The 19,194-nt window shown below is 39.6% G+C and overlaps 3 protein-coding genes across 3 annotated transcripts in view; 1 reads left to right on the top strand and 2 right to left on the bottom strand.

Moving 5' to 3' along the window:
- kcnt1a (potassium sodium-activated channel subfamily T member 1a) overlaps positions 1–4,537 on the bottom strand; it is a 28,151-nt gene extending 23,614 nt beyond the window's left edge. The window contains exons 1-2 of the mRNA XM_018662508.2: positions 4,014–4,537; positions 1,112–1,276 (exon numbers count right to left, since the gene is read on the bottom strand). Coding sequence (XP_018518024.1) covers positions 1,112–1,276; positions 4,014–4,180 — 332 coding nt within the window. The 5' untranslated portion in view covers positions 4,181–4,537. The remainder of the gene's footprint in view (positions 1–1,111; positions 1,277–4,013) is intronic.
- A 4,212-nt stretch (positions 4,538–8,749) lies between these two features.
- On the bottom strand, positions 8,750–14,117 carry psmd5 (proteasome 26S subunit, non-ATPase 5). Its single transcript, XM_018662507.2, has 10 exons — positions 13,882–14,117; positions 12,954–13,098; positions 12,757–12,870; positions 12,548–12,676; positions 12,192–12,301; positions 11,787–11,929; positions 11,052–11,243; positions 10,849–10,958; positions 10,588–10,728; positions 8,750–10,395 (listed from the first exon to the last, which is right to left on the bottom strand). Exons 1-10 carry the CDS (start codon positions 14,052–14,054, stop codon positions 10,138–10,140), a joined length of 1,515 nt encoding a protein of 504 aa, XP_018518023.1. The 5' UTR covers positions 14,055–14,117; the 3' UTR covers positions 8,750–10,137.
- A 1,020-nt stretch (positions 14,118–15,137) lies between these two features.
- On the top strand, positions 15,138–17,735 carry LOC108873979 (beta-1,3-galactosyltransferase 9). Its single transcript, XM_018662291.2, is given in 2 exon segments — positions 15,138–15,743; positions 15,745–17,735. Coding segments are annotated over 2 exon segments (1,083 nt in total). The 5' UTR covers positions 15,138–15,284; the 3' UTR covers positions 16,369–17,735.
- The last annotated feature ends 1,459 nt before the right edge of the window (positions 17,736–19,194 follow it).

A 19,194-nucleotide genomic window follows, 5' to 3' on the forward strand; every position in this document is an offset into this window, starting at 1 on the left:
ACAGTGCTTCAGAAACTCCATCTATTTCAGCACCGCAGACAGCACTCCAAACTGGCTTTATTTCCTCTTTCAAGGCTGACAAAATCCAAAGCACAAACACCACTCACACCATATAAGAGGGTTAGAGAACACTGCACTCAAACTGCATTAAAGTGTGCTAAGACTTCAGGGGTGAGATAAACACTTCATGCACGGTCACTCTGATTTAACTTGTAAAACAACTACAAACACTGACACAGAGGTGGGTCAAGGGGGGTTGAATGCCAAATAATAGCATTTGTCAACTGTGAAAAAAGAAAGAACAGGTTTGCAATCAGCACTTTTGTTGGGTGAAAGCAATGTGAGACAACAGATCTGTAAGGAGGTCAAATAATCTGGTCACAATAAAGTGTGTGTCTGTTTTTTTTTTTTAATTTTCCAGAGGGAATAGTCTGAAAGACTCTGATAAAACGCTGCTGCTGTATTAAAATAGTTGCTAATTAATTTTCTGTCAATAGCCCAATGAATTCCCCTGTTTGGATTCCCAAACAATCTGCAGTTGCTTGGGGATATGTGGAAGGATTGTGAGGTAGCTCAGTTGGTTAAAAAACAACAAATTAAACACATAAATTATAATTTTACTTTTTTAAAAAATACACTAATGAAGTCAGTGTGAATGAACACTGGCAGAGAAATTTAAAAAAACAGCTACAAGTAATGGATAAATGGTTGAACCTATCTAGCTAAAGGTAACAAATAAATAGCAATATAGCATGTTTTATGGATAAAACAGTTGCAAAAGTTATCTAAAAGTACACATGGTTGAAATAGTTAACAAAGCATAATGGATAAATGGTTGAAATAGCAAATATTTAATGGATAAAAAAAATGTGTAAGTAATGGATTAAAACAGTTCAGATAGGCAACTAAATTTAGATATGTTGACATAGTTAGCTAAAACTAATGGATAAATTGTGAAATTACTAAATTTAGTGGGGAACAGTTGTAATAGTTAGCTAAACGTATAAATAGTTGAAACTCGTTTTCTGTCTCTGACCATGTCAAACAGCACTGCTCCACATGCTTTCTGTGATGTACTGTAATCTTCCTTCTCGTTCAAACAGCTGCCTACCTGTCATCGTTCTGGAAGCTCTGGTCCCCGAGCAGCAGGTCTCTGAAGCGGAAGCGAGGCGGCAGTGGGGGCACCTCACTCTCCAGCTGCTCCATCTTAAGGTTGGAAATGTCTAAGATGACTCCACTGCTGTTGCTGTTGGTCTGGATTGGTGCTGGAGCGGAGCTGAGGGGAGGGAGAGGAAGAGTAAAGAAGCAGAAGGGAATAGATAGAGAAAAAAGCGCAGAGGTGCAAAAGTGAAGGGGGTTGGAAGAGCAGGCAATATTGAAAAGGAACAAGGAGCACAGGGAGAAGGAGATAAGGCAAGGAAATGAAGCATGGGATGGAGAAGTTGAGGTGGTGGACTGATACAGGAATGCACACAGACAAACAGGAAAGAAATAAAGATCGTCACAAACTAATACCACATTTCAGCTCAATCCAGAAAATCCTCTACTGCGAGCGTTGTTGACTGGCCTTGTTATTAACCTCTTTACCTGTCTGTTTACAGCTCGTTCTGTAATATGAGATGTTCAAACAGCATCCTGAAGTCACACAGATAATGAAAAGCAGAACCAGCCAGCATATGTTCATCTAAAACACCATGCATACTAACTGCTTTACAACCCTGGGGCACATACAGGCATTAAGCATTCATTTGTTCCCAGTCCAAGCATAAAACCTGTGTAACAAGCAGAAGCAGAAGTTTACATGCTTTCTAGTGTATGTGCTATGGGACTTTTAGAAGATAGAGCATAATGAACATAATTATAACAGACTGTTTCCTATAGGCAATAACTACATTTTATGTTACTAACTACTTACTGACAGAAGCAGAAGTTTGTCTCTCAGGTTAATTCTGTATTCATTCATGTTGATGTGTTGAGGTTTCAACAAGTGGTGGAAGGTAACTGAGTGAATTTACTCAAGTTCTGTACAATTTGATGCTACTTTACTTGTGCTTACCGGTTTACGTCCTACTACTTCCTACTTAATACTTTCACGTTACTACATTTCAGCGGGATTGTACTTTTTGCTCAACCATATTGATTTGTCAATTAGTCATTTTCAGATTAAGATATTACATATAAAACATATGATAAGCTTATAAAATACAATGTAATGTAAAATATTAAACCAATAGTTTCCAACCAGAAAGGTCTGAAAAATAAATACATTATTGTGTACTGTTTTTTTCTTTTCTTTCCTCTCAGATTTATCTTGTCCAACCCCTAGACAGGGACCAACTACTACCTAACTGTATCTGTAGTAACTGCATACATTAATACATCAGTATTAACAACCAAATAATGCAATACATGTAATATATGAAAATGTATCACTCACACTTTTGTATATAAATGTATCACTTTTACTTTAAATACATTTGGCTCTGTACAAAAAGTAGGATTTTTTGCTGCAGGACCTTTACTTGTAATGGAGTATTTTGACATTTTCTTTGTTTACTTAAGTAAAGGATCTGAGTACTACTTCCACCACTGGTTTCAACACTGGTTGATCACTAAGCTTGATGCACACATTATTAATTCCGTGTAATTATCATAGATCCATGACTCAGATTCATCTTGATAGCAAATCATTAAAAAAAACAAAAAACTACAGGATAGAAATGTCTGATTAGCTGCATGAGGAGCAAGTCTCTGCTGTGATGTTTTTTTTTTTTTTTCTGAATGCCTGCAGCTGTTGAGTCATCTCTCCAGTTCACACCTTATTCATCAATCACAGCCTGAGAGCCTGAGTAGCATGCAAAGGAGGAGTAAGATATAGTGGGATGTTACCTTTGACCTCAGGAGAAGAAGGTGAGTGAAGATGAACTTGGTTGCTTGAAAGAATGAGATGAATCAGAAACGTCAGATCTGAGTGACTGGACTGATTCAAAATGAAGTGTGAGTGGTTTGGTGTGGTGTAGTTTTCGGTTTCCAAACAGGTCACTGCAGAGGCAGCTGAACTTAACACCACCCATAGAGAGGCTAGGCACATCACACACAAAACAGTGAGTACAGAAAACTCAAAATCTCTCTTTTCTCCTACTTTCTCCTCCCCTCCATCTCTCCACCTCCTCTCTCCATCACCCTGTCTGCCTGTTTGCTATGGTTGTCCATTAAGCTTGTCAAACTTATTGCATAATAGATGGGTATATTTCCCTTGTGGTTTTTGTGACATCCATCTAACTTCAGCAAACAAAACCCAGTGGCAAAGACAACCACTTAGATCTCATAAAACTGCACCAGGGCTTACGGGTCATTTGTGGCATCCAAGTGAGCAGAACAGAGGAACATAAACATGTTGAGTGAGAGGTTTTATGGTCGTTGTTTGCTGAGCTCACGTGCATGTGTCGTGCCTTTGGGATTTTCGATCTATATTTTGAACACCACTTTAACAGCACAAATGTTCCAGAGAAGATGCACAGGTGCAGAGTCCAGCATTAGAACAGTATTTCACGTGTTTATTATTAGTGTTAGTATTACAACCATGTTTTCAGGAGATAATACCCAGGCTGTAACAGTGACAGCTGAGACAGAGAGCAAGCCAATGAACAGCTGAACACACAACAGTGGTGGCAGGGGCTGATGAGCATACAGAGTATGGATGGATGGATGGGTGGATGGATGGATGGAGCTCTGGAGAAAAACACTGATAAAAACTAATGATCAGTATGTTGCACTGAAAAAAACACATTCAAATTTCAGGAAAAAAAAAAGATTTGACTCTTTTCACAGTCTGTATTCAACAAGTCCCTCAGCTGCAGAGCATGACCGTGCCCAGGTAACTTTTGAGAAATGTGAGATGCAATCATCAAAAACACTAACTCTAACTTACTCGTGACTAATCTCCACATTTGATGCCTGAAGTTTGCCTCCTTACTTGTTCCTGTCTGTTCGCTGCCGCTTGTCTCTCTTACCGTGGCTTGTGGTCGTTCACGGTCCCGTCATCGTTCACAAATGACTGATTCACGTAACATTCACTGCACATTTTGGCCGGAGATCCGGCGCTGCCGTCGGACTGGAGAGCTGCGGTGGTCGGCGTTGAGTCCCCCTTGACAAAGTCGTCTTCCTGGGTTAATTGCATCGGAGGGTGATCTGACAGAAAGGAGTGGACTCCCGGAGAGAAAGACGCGCTTTTATTTCTCAGGTGATTTCTCCCTGTGTCAGTGGAACCCTCTCACCTATTCAGGTGCATCTTGGAGGTATACGGAGTTCTTTTTTGTCAGCCTACGCGGATAAGAGGCAGCGAGCAAAAGTGACAACTGCCTGATGAACTCTTTAAATAGACAAATTGAGAAATGTAAAGGAAAGCATTTGCCTGGCAGGGAGAAATCGCGCTTATAGAGTGCTGGGAGATGCAGAGGACAGGTCTGCAGCAGTGAACCTAACGGTGATGACAGCTTTCCTTCCTGAGGTGGCGGGTACACCTAATGACATAACTGTTGAATTATCACCCAACTCTTGATGAGGAGAGAGAGATTAGCACCATCTGTTGGAGGCTCTGAGTCTCCTCAGCTCTCCACCATGAAAACTTGCAGTTGAGATGGAGACTTTGACATTTAAACAAAGGCTTCGCACAAGAAACGCAACTCATTTCAGCCTTATATGCAGAATGCAATGACATGATGAATAAACACTCACACACAAAAACAAAACAAAACAAAACAAAAAAACCACCACAGAGCTGAGACAATACTGTAAAACAAGGGGAAAGAAACAGCCTCAAAAAGTTGTTATTTCTCACAGAACTATTGGGTATTGTTTGTGTTATATTTATGTCATACTAGTCAACTCAGTGTTATTTATATTGCCCCATATTTGCCTCAGGAGGCTTCACAGTCTGTCGGCAGACCCTGAATTAAAGGCTGAGGAGTTGGAACTCTCCAAAGGTTCACGAGATAATCTGCTGGGTTGTGAAGAAGGGGGGAAAAGGTGAGCTACACAGATTTGTATTTATATTTTGGACTTTTTGGACTGTAAAATCTATTTACAGTCTATCAATCTATATAAATATTGGACAATTTAGGCATCAGTAGTAAAGTTTAAAGGCAAAATTATTCTTGGATGGAAATATTCAATACGCATTGACATTTGAGGCAAGGAGCCCGAACTACACACTGCTTTTCTGCAAGAGAAAAGCATTATATTCTGATTCTGACTCTAAAATGTAATGAGTAAGCTCTCAAATAAATATAGTGGAGTAAAATGCACATTATTTCCCTCAGAGATGTAGAGGCAAAGAGGTATAAAGTAGCATGAAAGTAGTATGGTATAAAGTAGAATGGAAGATACAAGTACAAGTACAAATACACTTAGTTACCTTCCACCCCTTCATTTAGACAAAGACTTTGCATAAGACACATAACAACTTGATATGTCAAATGCAACAATGTGATAAAGACACATACAAAACGTTTCTGTATTAATTTGCCTACAGCACATATGTTCACACAGGGAAAATGCATAGACGTTTCAGCTGTGTCCTCTTCAAGGTGCAATCAGCACTAAGTCCTCACTAACAATAAGTGTCAATTAGCAGAGGTCTGTCTAGATTACCACCTGTGTGTGGTTGAGTCATTATATCTGCACTGACATGCTTGGGCTGTGGAAACAGAATACTTGCTTTCTCTACAATGACAAGCAACAGAAGAGGTAACATCAACATGTCCACTGACTGATTTATGTTCTGGCATTCTTGTTTTAATTGGACGTTTATGCTGATGTTTTTCCTACACTGATTTTGGAACACGGGCACTGTAACAATCGCATGATATTCTTTGTATGGCAAGTTAAGCAAGACTAGATATAAAAAGCTTTTCCCCAAAATTACATTTGTAAAGAGCTGTGTTTTCACAATAATGTCACAGGCAGTACAATTTCTAGAAGGAGAACAGCCTTCGATAAATGTCTCATTTATGTTCTTCTGCCAACATCAGTCTTTTTTTGTTTGTTTGTCTTCTTTTTGTGCCTTTGTTTGGACCCAAACAGTAGCTATTAAATGGGCTGGAGATTGATTTATTGAAGCGTCCTGCGCGACATGGAGCCCAGCCCTTATGGGTTTACAAGACAGCAACAACAACCAAGATGCTGACATGAAAAATTATAATGTACAAAGCCACAATTTCAAAAGGAATATTACAAAATTTACATAATAGAAGGATAAAAAGTGCTCTGTCTTAGCTGCCAGGCATTTTTAGAAATCTTGCTGAATCTCAGACAACCTAAATCAGACTACCAAAACACAGATTCTTTAGACTCCTTAGGCCACTGGACTGTAAATGGGGCTCTTCAGGAGTGTCTTTATCTGCCTACCTCAAGGTAGGAAATGGGGATCCTAATAAATTAAATACCTAATCTGAGACGTCACAGTTACATGATATGCGTGTGTCAGGATGATAAGAGATACAATGGCTTGATGATGACAGTATGATTCATAATAGCGTCATTGAAAAATCCCACATTTCCTTCCACCCTGTGCCTGCCATCAGTGTTTCTCAGGAGTGTTGAGCTCGAGCAGTAGATCATCCCACCTTTCACACAGAGGAAACCCAGGAGGAGCCTCGCACTCTCTGGCAGACAGCAGGGGAAGAGACTGAGGCCAGAAGCATCATGGGATTAACATGGTGCGCTCCAGGGATAAGAGGTAATGCTTACCATCCATATTTTAGTATAATACAAGAGGAAGGATAACCACAGCACATCCTGAGATTGGTAAATATAAAGCTGCATAAAAACAAAGTTGAATATAATTTTTTTTCAGAGGAAATGGATTTAAAAATGATAGCTTTCAGTCTGTGTTCCGTCAGGACAAGGCCACTCAAGGCCACGTTAGATATGAAATCATATCATAAAAGACATGAGAAGGATTAAAAGCCAAATGACTTCCACTACACTCACAGAAGTGCTGGGTAAAAAAACATGAAAACCAAGTGTAAATAGAAAAGACTGACTGACTGGATGTTATTTATTTGATGACGCAAACTGGAGCAAGTACGAGGGAGACGTGGGAGAGGTGACATGATTCACTGGGGAGACAGTGACACGAGGTTGTTGAGCAGTTTAAAGCTTATGATGGATGTTTGGGATTGAGTCAGATGCTCTGACTGGAGTGGGAAGTCTTTACTGCTGGAGAGGAGAGAAGTCACATCTGTGAGATTATCCCACCAGGGTAGATGTGTTTGTGAGGGGAACTAGGGCTTTGTCATAAGATAAAAAGTGTAATGTTGCACATGAATATGAAATTTTAACATATATTAGGCAGTAGAGATGAACATAGTTTTAAAATGTAAAGTTTTAACTGAGCTCAATGTGGAACTTTACTCACTGATGAAGCTGTTTACTGTTGTAAACAGCACACACTCAGAGTTGTAAGTGTGTGCATGGTTGTTGTGATGTGACAGGGAGGAGGATAAGTGTCACTGTCTGTGCCATCATCAGCATTTACTGAAAGGGCTTCAGCTTGCTTGTACAAAAGCTTACATAAGCTTTGCTGCTATATTCAGCAGAGCATAGTTAGAAGTCGGACCTTTCCCCTGTGCCATGACTGTCTCCATCTGCTGTCTTGGATCCAATGTGTTGCCCCCAGCCCCAGTCCCCCCCCCCGAGCTCGACCTGTCCACTGCACATCAGTGTACAGCTTGAAGCCTAAAAACAGGAAAATGCCGAACAGGAACCAAAGGAAAATGGCAGTTAAATCCAAAAACTTTATTTTTTCATCTTTCCTATCTAATTATCTTCATATTTCCTAATAATCTCAAAACCCTTCAGATTTATTTTGTGACCCACTGCTGTGGGCATGTTTGAAACCACTGAACTATAATACCTAACTGTATATAGAGTAGTGAAAGCTAGCTCCAACTTGAGCAGCAAAAACAGTTTACCTGCCGCTTATGTTCTGAAGCATCAGTACTATTAGTCTATTAATGTCATTTATAAAAATATATCAACCACAGGAGCCATTCAATATACTTAGCTATTAATATAATATCTATACAATAAATGTATAGTTTTCTGATACTTCTGTACTTTAACTCAAGTAGGATAGCTGTACTTATACACAAATATTTTAACAGTGTGGTATTAACACTTTGATTTAAGTAAAAGACCTGAGTTCTTCTTCCATCATGTATAACTGGATTTTAAGACCTTGACAGTTGATAGACTGTGGCTGAGGGAGGTAGAGTTGATCTGTAGCCCCCTACTGGAGAGTACACAGAACACCAACTGAAACTTAACTCAAGGAAAGTAATAACTATGACCTGGATGAATGAGAATATTCTCAGGCTAACTGAAACTTAAATTTAACTTTTTTAAAAGTTGGTGTCTGCACCTGATAATCAGAGGTCAGTGTAATGTAACCATTCCAGTCAACCACACAAGCACTATTTTCCTAAATATGTGGTTTTAATTCTCCATAGTTCCAGATCTATGCTGAAAATAGTATTTTGGTCTTCTAAGGATCCTGTCACTACTGAGCATGTTCCATTTATTATATTCACAGATTTGGTGCCACAAAAAAAAAAAAAAAAATCTAATAACTGTTTGAATCTTATTTAAAAAAAAAAAAAAACAATGTTGAAATTTTTCCAGAGTCACATTTCTGGGTATAATGTTTTGCTGTGTCGTTTGTGCAAAAAATGAGTACACACGCACATCCTTTGTCAGACTGAACCCTTTTTAATAAAAACCTCATTCTTTTTAGTAAACAAGCATATTTTTGCCACAAAAAAATTAAATCAATGTCTGAAGAATCTGGAAAGCAGGGGTGTGATTAACAATGTCTTTGGTCAAGTCCAGTTTCATTGGAGAGATACTGTGTACGATGTTGTGGTATTAGTGCCTGGATGGTGAACATTTAAGATGGTAAACATTTTATATCATGTGAAGTTCTTTAATTACTGCTCAAGTAGTTAGTAAAGACACAAACTAAACATGTTAACATACCATTTTTCTGCTGCCACTGTTATGATACAGAATTTTATGCAATTGCACGTGGATATTCAGCCCTGGTCAAGGGCGATCTTGTGTTGAATTTACATAAAGGTGAGGGACTCACAAAAGACAGATTTCAAGTCAAGATTATCTTTACTTTTAGTCTCTAATATGGCTAAAAATCCCAAAACAACAAAATCCTACATTTCCCAAAATGCAACTCAGTAACATCTTTTATTAGAACCTTCTTTTTGTTGAATTGCCCAAGTCCTCCAAACTTAATGGCCCAAGTTTGTAACGCAGGCTTTGTTGTCTTTAAGCCCAAACTCAGACAACTTGGATGGTGTTAAACAACAAGCTGTGTAGTACTCTTTGTGATGAAACTGAACATGAAGTATAAAATGGTGGAGTGCACCTTTTAATTTAACTACTTAATAATAACTATTTTTCCATATATTTCAATATTTGACTTGTCAAACCAGTAATATTATTCCATATTTGTAATGACTAAATATGACTTAAATGTTGTGTTCACAGACTGAACACTGAGCACTGAATGATTGTGTATGAAAACTTCACCTATTCCTTGTTTTCATGTCTTGCCTTTATTTGAGAGTAGATGTATTTGTTTCACAAACAATACTAGATTTCCTCATCAAGTAAAATACAGGAAAACAACTTAAGATGATGATTAGATGTTTAATGTTAATGTCCTGTCAGAAAAGTCTGAAAAATATGTTAATGTGTGTAAGACAACCTAACAGAAGAGCAGTGAAGACTCAGGCATGGAATATGAATTTTTCATTTGTCTCTAAATACTTACAAAGTACTTCAACCATCCTTAATGAATAAATGTTTCTAGATGCAGTTGAGTTGTTTACTGTTGAACATTAATAGGATAATATTTGTCAATTTATGCTGTAGAAGTGAGAAAGGTTTAATCAACTGAGCAAGTTAACACCATGTCCTGATTTGTTAAAACTATTTATCAAAGAATTAGTTTATTATAGCAGAGTTTAATATGTTAACCCATGGTTAGAATATTGAGGCACTTACCCATTACTTAAGCAGTAAGTAGAAACACATGAAGTGTGTCTGAGTTTGTTTGATTCAGTCTGCTCCTTCTGTGCTGACTGAGGCCACAGCTGAAACATAGTAAGGTCCTTCTCTGAGATAAGTTTTCAGATGGATGTAATTCTGGCTGCCCAGAATCTCTGCTGCTGTTGATGAACTCACAAGTGCCCCCACAAGTTCAAACTTAGCATCTTTGGCATCCTTAGTCTGACCCGTTGAACGATCCAAAATGAACTCCATGAAACCGGGAGTGCTGATCATTAACTTCTGACCCCATGGCTGCGTGGCAACAGCCTGAAACACACACACAGATATATCCACCAATGAAGATACAAATATTACTGGAGCTATGGTGATAGCGCGAAACTACAAAGAACAAGATAACATCTTTCAATGTCCACAGTTTCCTTCTTATTTTAGAGGAAATCACTGGGTCAGTAAGACAAAGAGAAAACAATGGTAGTTTGATTGCAGCTCAGCACTCACAGTGAATATATGCAGAGCCCCACAGTGCAGCTCTGGGAACGGCTGAGTGCTGATGTTGCGAATCATGTCCATAGGCTGCTTAGACAAAAGGAGGAACCAGGACTCTGTCAGAGCCAAAAGATCTTCTGTCTGCTGCTCTGGCTGCAAAAAGAAAAATATACAACATACACACAACATAGATTCATAAGCTGATCAACTTTTTTTTCCCCAACATGGCACTTATGGGCATAAAAAAAAGATTTATGGTTCACAAACACAAACCTCTAGAGTGAGAAGTTGTGATATGGCATCCAAGCTGCGCACTCTGAGCTCTGTAGCTCCAGAGCTGGCGAGCTGACTCATTCGTAACAACACAGCCTTGAATTTTTCTCCTGAGGACACACAAAGAATTAGACACAAAAAGATCCCAAGACATCAGCTGTAAGTTCAATAAATACATAAGTCTTAGAGGGGCCGTTGCAAACCTGTTTTCTGCAGGACCTGTTTTCCCTCCACAGTAGATCCAAGTAAGCCCAAAGTGTCCAGTGCCACCCCGATCATCACCGGGTCCGGGTCCAGAGCCATCTCAAACACCTTGTTCTGGAAGGCCGGGTAGGTTTCGCAAACCTGCTGTGGGCTGTCCATAATGGCCAGGTTCCCAAAGAACTTAACCAAACCTATAGGAGGGATATTTGCACTGTTAAGGACTATAAAGGAATACTTCACCTAAATGTAAGCATGTTTCCATGATAAAGTCAGATGTAGCCTGGACTGTCAGATCACAAAGTCTGTACTTAGTAACCAGTAACCAGAGGTGGCAGCCGTTCTGTTATGATACACTTGATCATGGGTAGACACATCTTAAGAAGCACACAAATTTGTAAAGTCAATTTACCCAAATGACATGCAAAAAATATATTTTCTCATTTACTACAAGTGATATCGAGCCATGCAAACAGTTTCTGTTTCATGAGGAACAGCTGAGATTCTTTGTCAGCTGGTTTGCATCAGCTGATAAAAGCGACTGGTCACACAACATAAGAGAATACAGTGATACTACATATCTTTTTCTAATTTGGTATAAAAAAACAAATGAATCATCCCTAATTTTAGACAGAAACATCAAATGAGAGGAACAAACTGTGGACTCAGCTGAGTGTAACAAGAAATTTGGATGGACTGGCTGTATTTCCATGAAGCAGTTTTCTAAAGTGACTCACCAGGCAGGTAGAGGGAGGAGAAGGGATCTGTCTCTGCTCCTCTGATCATGTTGGAGATCTTGTCCATGATACCCTGCTGGGCCAAGTATTGCCGCCCATGCTGACTGTGGGCTAGAGTGGTCACCATCTCTATAGCTGTGGCCCTAATGAAATAGATAAAAACAGATTCCTGAATCGTGTTCTTTATATATATCTATCATTTCGTCATCGTGATTGTCCATACTGTAAATCTAATATGTTGCTCTATTTGGTACAGACAACATCTATTTCATGTCCTGGAAGAGAAATCCCTCCTTTTTTGTTTATTCCATATTCTCCCTGTTAAACTTAATGTACCTGCATCAAGACAAGACAGACAGACCATATCAGTTTGTGCCCCTGTTTGTATATGATTTATCTCATTACCTGATCAAAACATCGTCTCCTGTCAGTTCACTGAGGAGCTGAGAAATGAGGCCACTGTTGGCGCAGTAACCGAGGGAAATGGGAGAAACAGATGATATTTCCACCACCAGCTGCAAACAGCAGGAAAAAACAAGTCAGTGATGTAATGTTTGCAATTTCCCAGCTGGTTACAGAGTCTGGATGATTTTATGAAAACAACAGAGAAAACAAACTTTAAGTTCAGCAGTCTTTCAACTGTCTGTTAATGTTACATCTATTACAACTTTAAAAGAACTGAAGTAATGTTTAGTCATAGCCTCTACTGATTCCACCAACATAAATGTCATTTAAAAAAACTGATGCACATTTGAACGTACCTCATAGAATCTGTATCTGATAATGTCACTTGTGGCCATCACATCCTTCATGACTTTCAGCAAGTCACTCTGGAACAGTTTGTCTAATCCAGGCTTCGAGTGACTCAGTTTAGACAGGGACTGAATGGCCTATGAAACAAAACAGTTACTGCACCCATTGAAGATTAATTGAAATCTCATGCAGGTAACTCCAGTGCCTCGGTCATCACCTGTTTTGCGACAGCCATTTTCTCTTCTCCGATGCAGTGGATCACTCCTCGAAGAATGTCGTGGTTGTTGAGGATTTCGGTGACAGCATCGGGGTGCTCCACCATTCTGCCAATCTGCCAAAGAAAAGCAGGAATGCCTGATTTGGTAAATGTGTCGTGGGCAACTGTCTGTGCTTGTATGTGTGTGAGCAGCTTACCTGTGTCAAGGCCAGTATCTTAACAGTTTCATTAGGATGGTTCAGACCTGCCTGCAGCTCTGCTCTGTAGTTCTGGGCCAGGTGCTCAGGGCTGAGAGCCATTAAGATGTGTTCAAGGATGTCCACACATAGCTCAACCTGCTCCCTGTAAACACAAGTCACATTACTCACTTTCTTGTCATTACTGATTGATCTACCAATTTTTTTCTCAATTAATCAATTAATCATTTAGTCTATATAAATGACAAATTGCTCAGAGCAAGTTTACATTAGAGCTGCAATGATTAGTTGATTGATCAATTAGTAAGTGATTAGTAGTAAAAAAAAAAAATCAGATTAATGAAAATATTAATTTTCTGCAGGCCTAGCTGACATATTTTGATAGCTTGTTTTACTTGACCACTCAAACTAACCACGCATTGAAAGTATTACTATCATATTAGGACGTAACGTGTGAAAAGGGAAGTTTCTATTGTGACTATTTAAACAGTGACAACTTTTATTGGTTGGCTCCACACACACATTAAACTGACATCAGCTCTAACTGGAGTGTGCTCACATCCATATCGGACCCTTTGTATCTGCACTAGCCCTAAAAACAAGGCAACACTGCACAAATATAGTCATGAACACCCAAACACCTTATATACGACAATCATGTAACTCTAAGACAGTTTCGTTTTAAGTCTAATAATATGGAGTGAAGAGTTTACACCTGCAGTGCACTGAAAGCTATGTAGCACTATAGTTAGCTTGCTAACGACTAACTAGCACAGGTCAAATGCAGCCTTTTCTTTAAGCAAACTAACTTGACCTGCCGGAACATTAGCTCACTGTTAGTGACATTAATAATACATCCAAGCAGTAGCTAACCGACAGATAACAGTTTGTTTAACCGGGTAAACAAGATGCACTGTGCCAAACCAACCTCTGATTTGAGTTTAACAGAGAGAATATCACATCGAATCGCTGTCCGCTCACTGTGTCTCTCAAAGCGCTGACGGGTATGGATAATAAAGCTGTTTTTAAACTCTGTAACTCTTCCACTGGGTCTTCAACAGCGGAGATTTCCTCCAGTAAACTCTGAATGGAAGCAGCCATGACTGGCAGTGTTTGGGGAAACTACCGACACAGGTATCCGCCTTGTGAGCTTCTTCTGCTTCACACACGGTTGGTCCCCAACGTTATGTCGCGTTACCGCCACCTGCTGGACTGAGTGTGAAGCTTCAGGGTCCACCTTTGTCAAATACAAGGAGAGGTGTACTAGTGAGGGGAAGAGTTTTCATACTGAATAATGCATTGCCTGAATCTTACGTATATGCAATATTTGTAATAGAGGAAATGCAGGAACTAACTACATGTGTAAAATCAGCTCCAAAAACTACAGGGTGGATAAATTTCATGCTGTTTGGATCTGCAGTGCTTCTAGATATTATTCACTTAATAATAATCTAGAAGAACATGCAGGTACTGTAGGAATAAAATACAGTGACTGTGCATTATTATTTTTATTTTAAAAGAAATGTTAAAGAAAAACATGTTTTTGTTGTATTAAAACATATTTTGAATACCATATATTTTCTGCTATTTTGTGTCTATAGCAGAATGGTTACTGAGATGGAAATGCAGAAAAAAAGGTAAATTAATTTATAATCAAACTTGTGTACATGTGTTACATGAACATATGATTATGGAATGATAATACTAAACACAATTTGCATCTCAAATTTGTGTTTTTGCTGCATATGTTACCATGTTCTATATTGAGCTAGTCCCTGTTTCTCTGCAGAATAAAAATATTCAAGAAAGAACAACAACAAAAAAAGAAAAAAAGTCCCCGTCCACTCAAAAATATGTCTTGTTTATTGTTGCTTCACTAGGATGTTTGACCTTCACTGTACAGAAAGTTAAATCTGAGTTTAAGATGTGCAACAGATCAGTATTCAAAGGAGAGTATTTATTATTGTAAGTCTTAAAACCTGTCTGGAGGGGACCTTTAACATCCTTGTAGTATCATCCAACTATGCCTTCTAGCTATCATTACTGTTGTATGACGCAGGACACAATCCTCTTCACGAGGCTGGTGACATGGGGTTTGGGGTGCAGGGTTACATGCAGCTAGAGTTTCATGAAAGTGGAGACCCTGTCTGTCAGCTAGTATTGTTGTAGAACTGACTACAGCGGGAGGTCCTCTGCTCAGCTACACAAAATAAACACGGAGAAACAACAAAGACATGCAGGTACAGTGTTAATTCTTTGCAGCTTATAGATTCTCATTCAAGTTTGAGAGGCTATATTTGTGATAATTCATACTCCGTTTTTTTCTGTCTCATGCTAAAGTGCTCTCTGTTCAAACTGCGTACACACCAGTGGTGTTTCCTCCTCTTCAACGTGCTGCTCTTCCATGCCCTGCTGTTTGGGGCTGACTTTGTCGAGGAGTACCTCCTGCAGCCCACGCCTGCTGTCTACACCGATGGCACTGTTGTTGATGTAAGGGAGAAAGCAAGGAAACTAGACCTGAGCAATGCCAGGGATAATGTGTCCCAGGCCTACCCTATCGCTAACCCCGACGCCTGCAGAAACTCTGATCTCTTCCTGCTCACACTAGTTTTCAGCTCCCCGGCTAACATCACCCAGAGAGATGCAGTGAGGAAGACATGGGCCAACCAAACACTCATCCAAGGCTTCCCAGTGAGGATACTGTTCTTTTTAGGATCAACTCAGACTTCTGCTGCACAAGAGGGCCTCATTAGAGAGTCTGACCACTATGGGGACATGGTCCAAGGTCATTGCTGTGGCTGATTCGTCCCTCCGTGGCCCAACAGAAAGGACTGTGCTGGCACTCCGTTGGATCATCACCTTCTGTCCTGTGGCACGCTTTGTTCTGCTGACCATGGACTCTGTGTTTGTCAACCTTCCAGCCATTGGAGGCTATCTGCTCGGGCTACACAGGCACCCTGAGGACCTTTATCTAGGTAGGGTGATCCAGAGAGACTCACCTGATAGGGATCCAAATAGTCAAGGCTACCTGCCCCCAGTTCTTTACCCTGACAAGTACCTGCCTGAATACTGTGACGGGACGGCTTATGTTCTGTCCCAAGACGTGGTCCGTAAAGTGTACATAGCATCTGCAACAGTCCGTGCACCTGTGAAAGCTGATGTTTTTGTGGGCTTTTGTGCTCAGAAAGCTGGTGTGGCACCGACCCATAGTGCCAGGTTCTCAGGAGAAAAACATATCCACTACAATGCCTGCTGCTACCGCTATCTGTTCAGTTCAGCGGGAATGGGGAGCCATGAACTAGAGACAGTGTGGGCTGACCTGGGACACAGGGATGGAAGATGCTCGCTGGTAAAGACCTACTCTGGCCTGGTGGCTTGCAAGGCCCTCACATACCTGGATAAACTGTTGGGCTAAGCCTAATTGCATGGCTGCCTGTTAATTTCAGACTATAATCTTTGTATGACAGATCAGATCACTCTAATGGGAAAAGGAAGGATTCATCCAGGAAAACTGTAATATACAGAGCCAGATACAATATATGTAAATAAAACTGCAGTGCTGCTTTCTAATAGGGAAAGATCTCCAGGAGAGGAAACATTAAATGTCCTTTCTTGAGTGAATTTGCATCAGATTGTCTACAAAAATAAATTTGATTTTGAATTTTCAAGCGGATAACATTGTCACTATATTGTACAATAAATATAGGCATAAATAAAATGATTTACAAATATATTTATTAATCTATAAATAAATAGACTAAATTACAAAGTACTTTGAAAAAGTAATGCACATATTTATTTTTTTTATTCTTGGCAGGACTGAATTTCATAGGATCTTGTTGTCCTCACTTTTAAAAGCCCTGCACACCCACACAGATGTTTTGAGTTGACTGGACCTCTGCTCTTGCACAGGAAAAGCACAGGTGTAAATAACATAATTGCAGATTGCTGAATTCTGTTCAGCTGCTTCAGTTTCAGGAGCTCAGTATTGACACGTCAAAAGGCCTGTTTTGTGAAGCCTGTGAGTATTAATTCCTTCTGTCTACATACTTAATGGGATGTCATTAATGTTAATGTTATGCTTTTCCCACCATGACAAGTTAAACTGTGTGCTTTAAAAAGGCCCAAAGATGTTGTCCTGCCCATGCAAAATAACAAGTAGGTGAGTCAGGGAGATTCACAGTCTGTGCATGCCCACACAGTCCTGACGGGAGGTCTAATCAGCAAAAATAATTGAGAACACCTGTGTGGGTGGACGTTTGGCGTGGGGGACTTTCAAAACCACGACAAAATACTGTTGTGCAATATGAATTCAGACATGTAGGCTCCTTTTTAAAGATTCTTAAGCAAAGACGTAACGTTGACAAATAATTAATAACTGAGTAAAAGTCTAGAAAGTAGGCATTTATCATATGAATCTGACCTGGCTCTGATATTTTTGTGGTCCCATTTCTACAGTATTTCTTGTTTTCAGGGAAAATGTTATTATCATAGTGGTAGTGGTAGTAGATAATGGCCTACATGGCAGTCATATAATAGATAAACTATAGAGAAACTTTCAAGAAATGCTATTGTTTAACACATTAATTCCAGGACTAGATACAGATTATTGAATGCACCACACCAACAAGGACATCTAGTGTTGAATATGGGTCATAGCAACACACTGGCCCTGCAGGCAACCAAGTCACGTAGTGTATGTATACATCTGAGAAGTTTCTGTTTAACCTGTGAGGAAAACTATTGTAAATTAACTGATAATCCAGTCTTCTTTTTAAATCTTTTATTCCAAATCTGTGTATCTCTTTGGAAATGTGGTACATGCAATCCCCTAATAAATGGCTGATGTCTAGGCAGGTGGTAAAGTTTTCATGAATAAAAGATTGTGTCAGTGATCAGTAAACATAGGATTTCAGTACATTGAGCATTAACATAAATGTGTGCCATCTGCCAGAGTTGCATTATCTTTATTGTTGCTTTAGCATGACTGAAAGGTGTGATCACACAACAGTTGGTACTGCAGGGAATGAGTCTGCCTCACTTGCATTTTAGATCCACAGCAATTCATGCCATTCAAATACTGCTCATATACTGCTGCTTCTCTCCCCAAATTCCACAAAAGGAAAGTTTGGCCTCCGTCCCAGCACCACGAGTTGACCAAACAAAATGTTTGGGTGTTTTACAACCTTTTTTCCTCTTCTGTTCTCCTGCCAGTGGTTCACACTGCAACACTCTACTCCACCTTGGCCAGGTTCCATTGTGTCTACAAAGACTTTCCTGGCTGTCTGTCTCCCTGCATCAGGCCAAGGTATTCAAAGAATAACATCTCAGCATGTCTATAATCATTCTGGCTGGTGACCAGTCATAGCAACAATTTGACTGGCATACCATCAGTGTGAACCCGGATCACTCTCCGGGATTAATCTGGATTTATTAGCATCAACACCTCCTATCCATGGCTTCAGCATCATGTGACCACTGGCCTCTCACCTCTCGGTCTGTCTGTCTTTCTAAACAACTGGTCCCATGATGCCTTAGTCTTAGCCTTAGTTAGTTTAGCTTGTTGTCATTTTATGGTCACTACAAGCCTACTTGTGACACAATTTCTTATGAAGTACCTAAATGGCAAGAGGAACTGAATACTCTGTAGGGGAGAATGTGATTTTTATATTTTTCACACATTTACACTGGTGTTGGACAGTTAATAGTTGATAGAAACCATTAAGAAAGCATCTTAAGGGAATTGTTTTGTGCCATCATTTTTGTAGCCAGGAACCTTAGCTTAGCATAAAGACTGGAAGCGGAGGATACAGCTGGGCTAGTTTTGCCCAAGGCAATAGACTCCAAGGAGGTCACTGTTTCTCACCAACAAACTGCACATAACCACACATGAAAACACAATTTGTAATATTTTTTTTAGATACACATGCAAAATTAAACAAATGAGCTATCACCTGTTTAATAGTGAGCTTTTAAAGTGCTAGTAATGGGATATATTAACCAGATAGATATGAGAATGGTGTCATCTTGTCTAACTCTAGGAAAGAAAACAGAAGTGTATTCCCAAAAATGTCAAACTATCCCATTTAGTCCATAGCAGGGTGTAACTTGTGTCCTCATGCCCACACTTAGAAAAAAAACATACTTTACTTAAGACCACATATTCAAAGGGTTTGTTTTCTTGCTACTGTGGAACTGAGAAAGTTGCCAAAAGCATTTGTGAGTGCAGTTATTCTTTACA

Source organism: Lates calcarifer, linkage group LG9, assembly GCF_001640805.2.
Source record: "Lates calcarifer isolate ASB-BC8 linkage group LG9, TLL_Latcal_v3, whole genome shotgun sequence".
NCBI lineage: Eukaryota > Metazoa > Chordata > Actinopteri > Centropomidae > Lates > Lates calcarifer.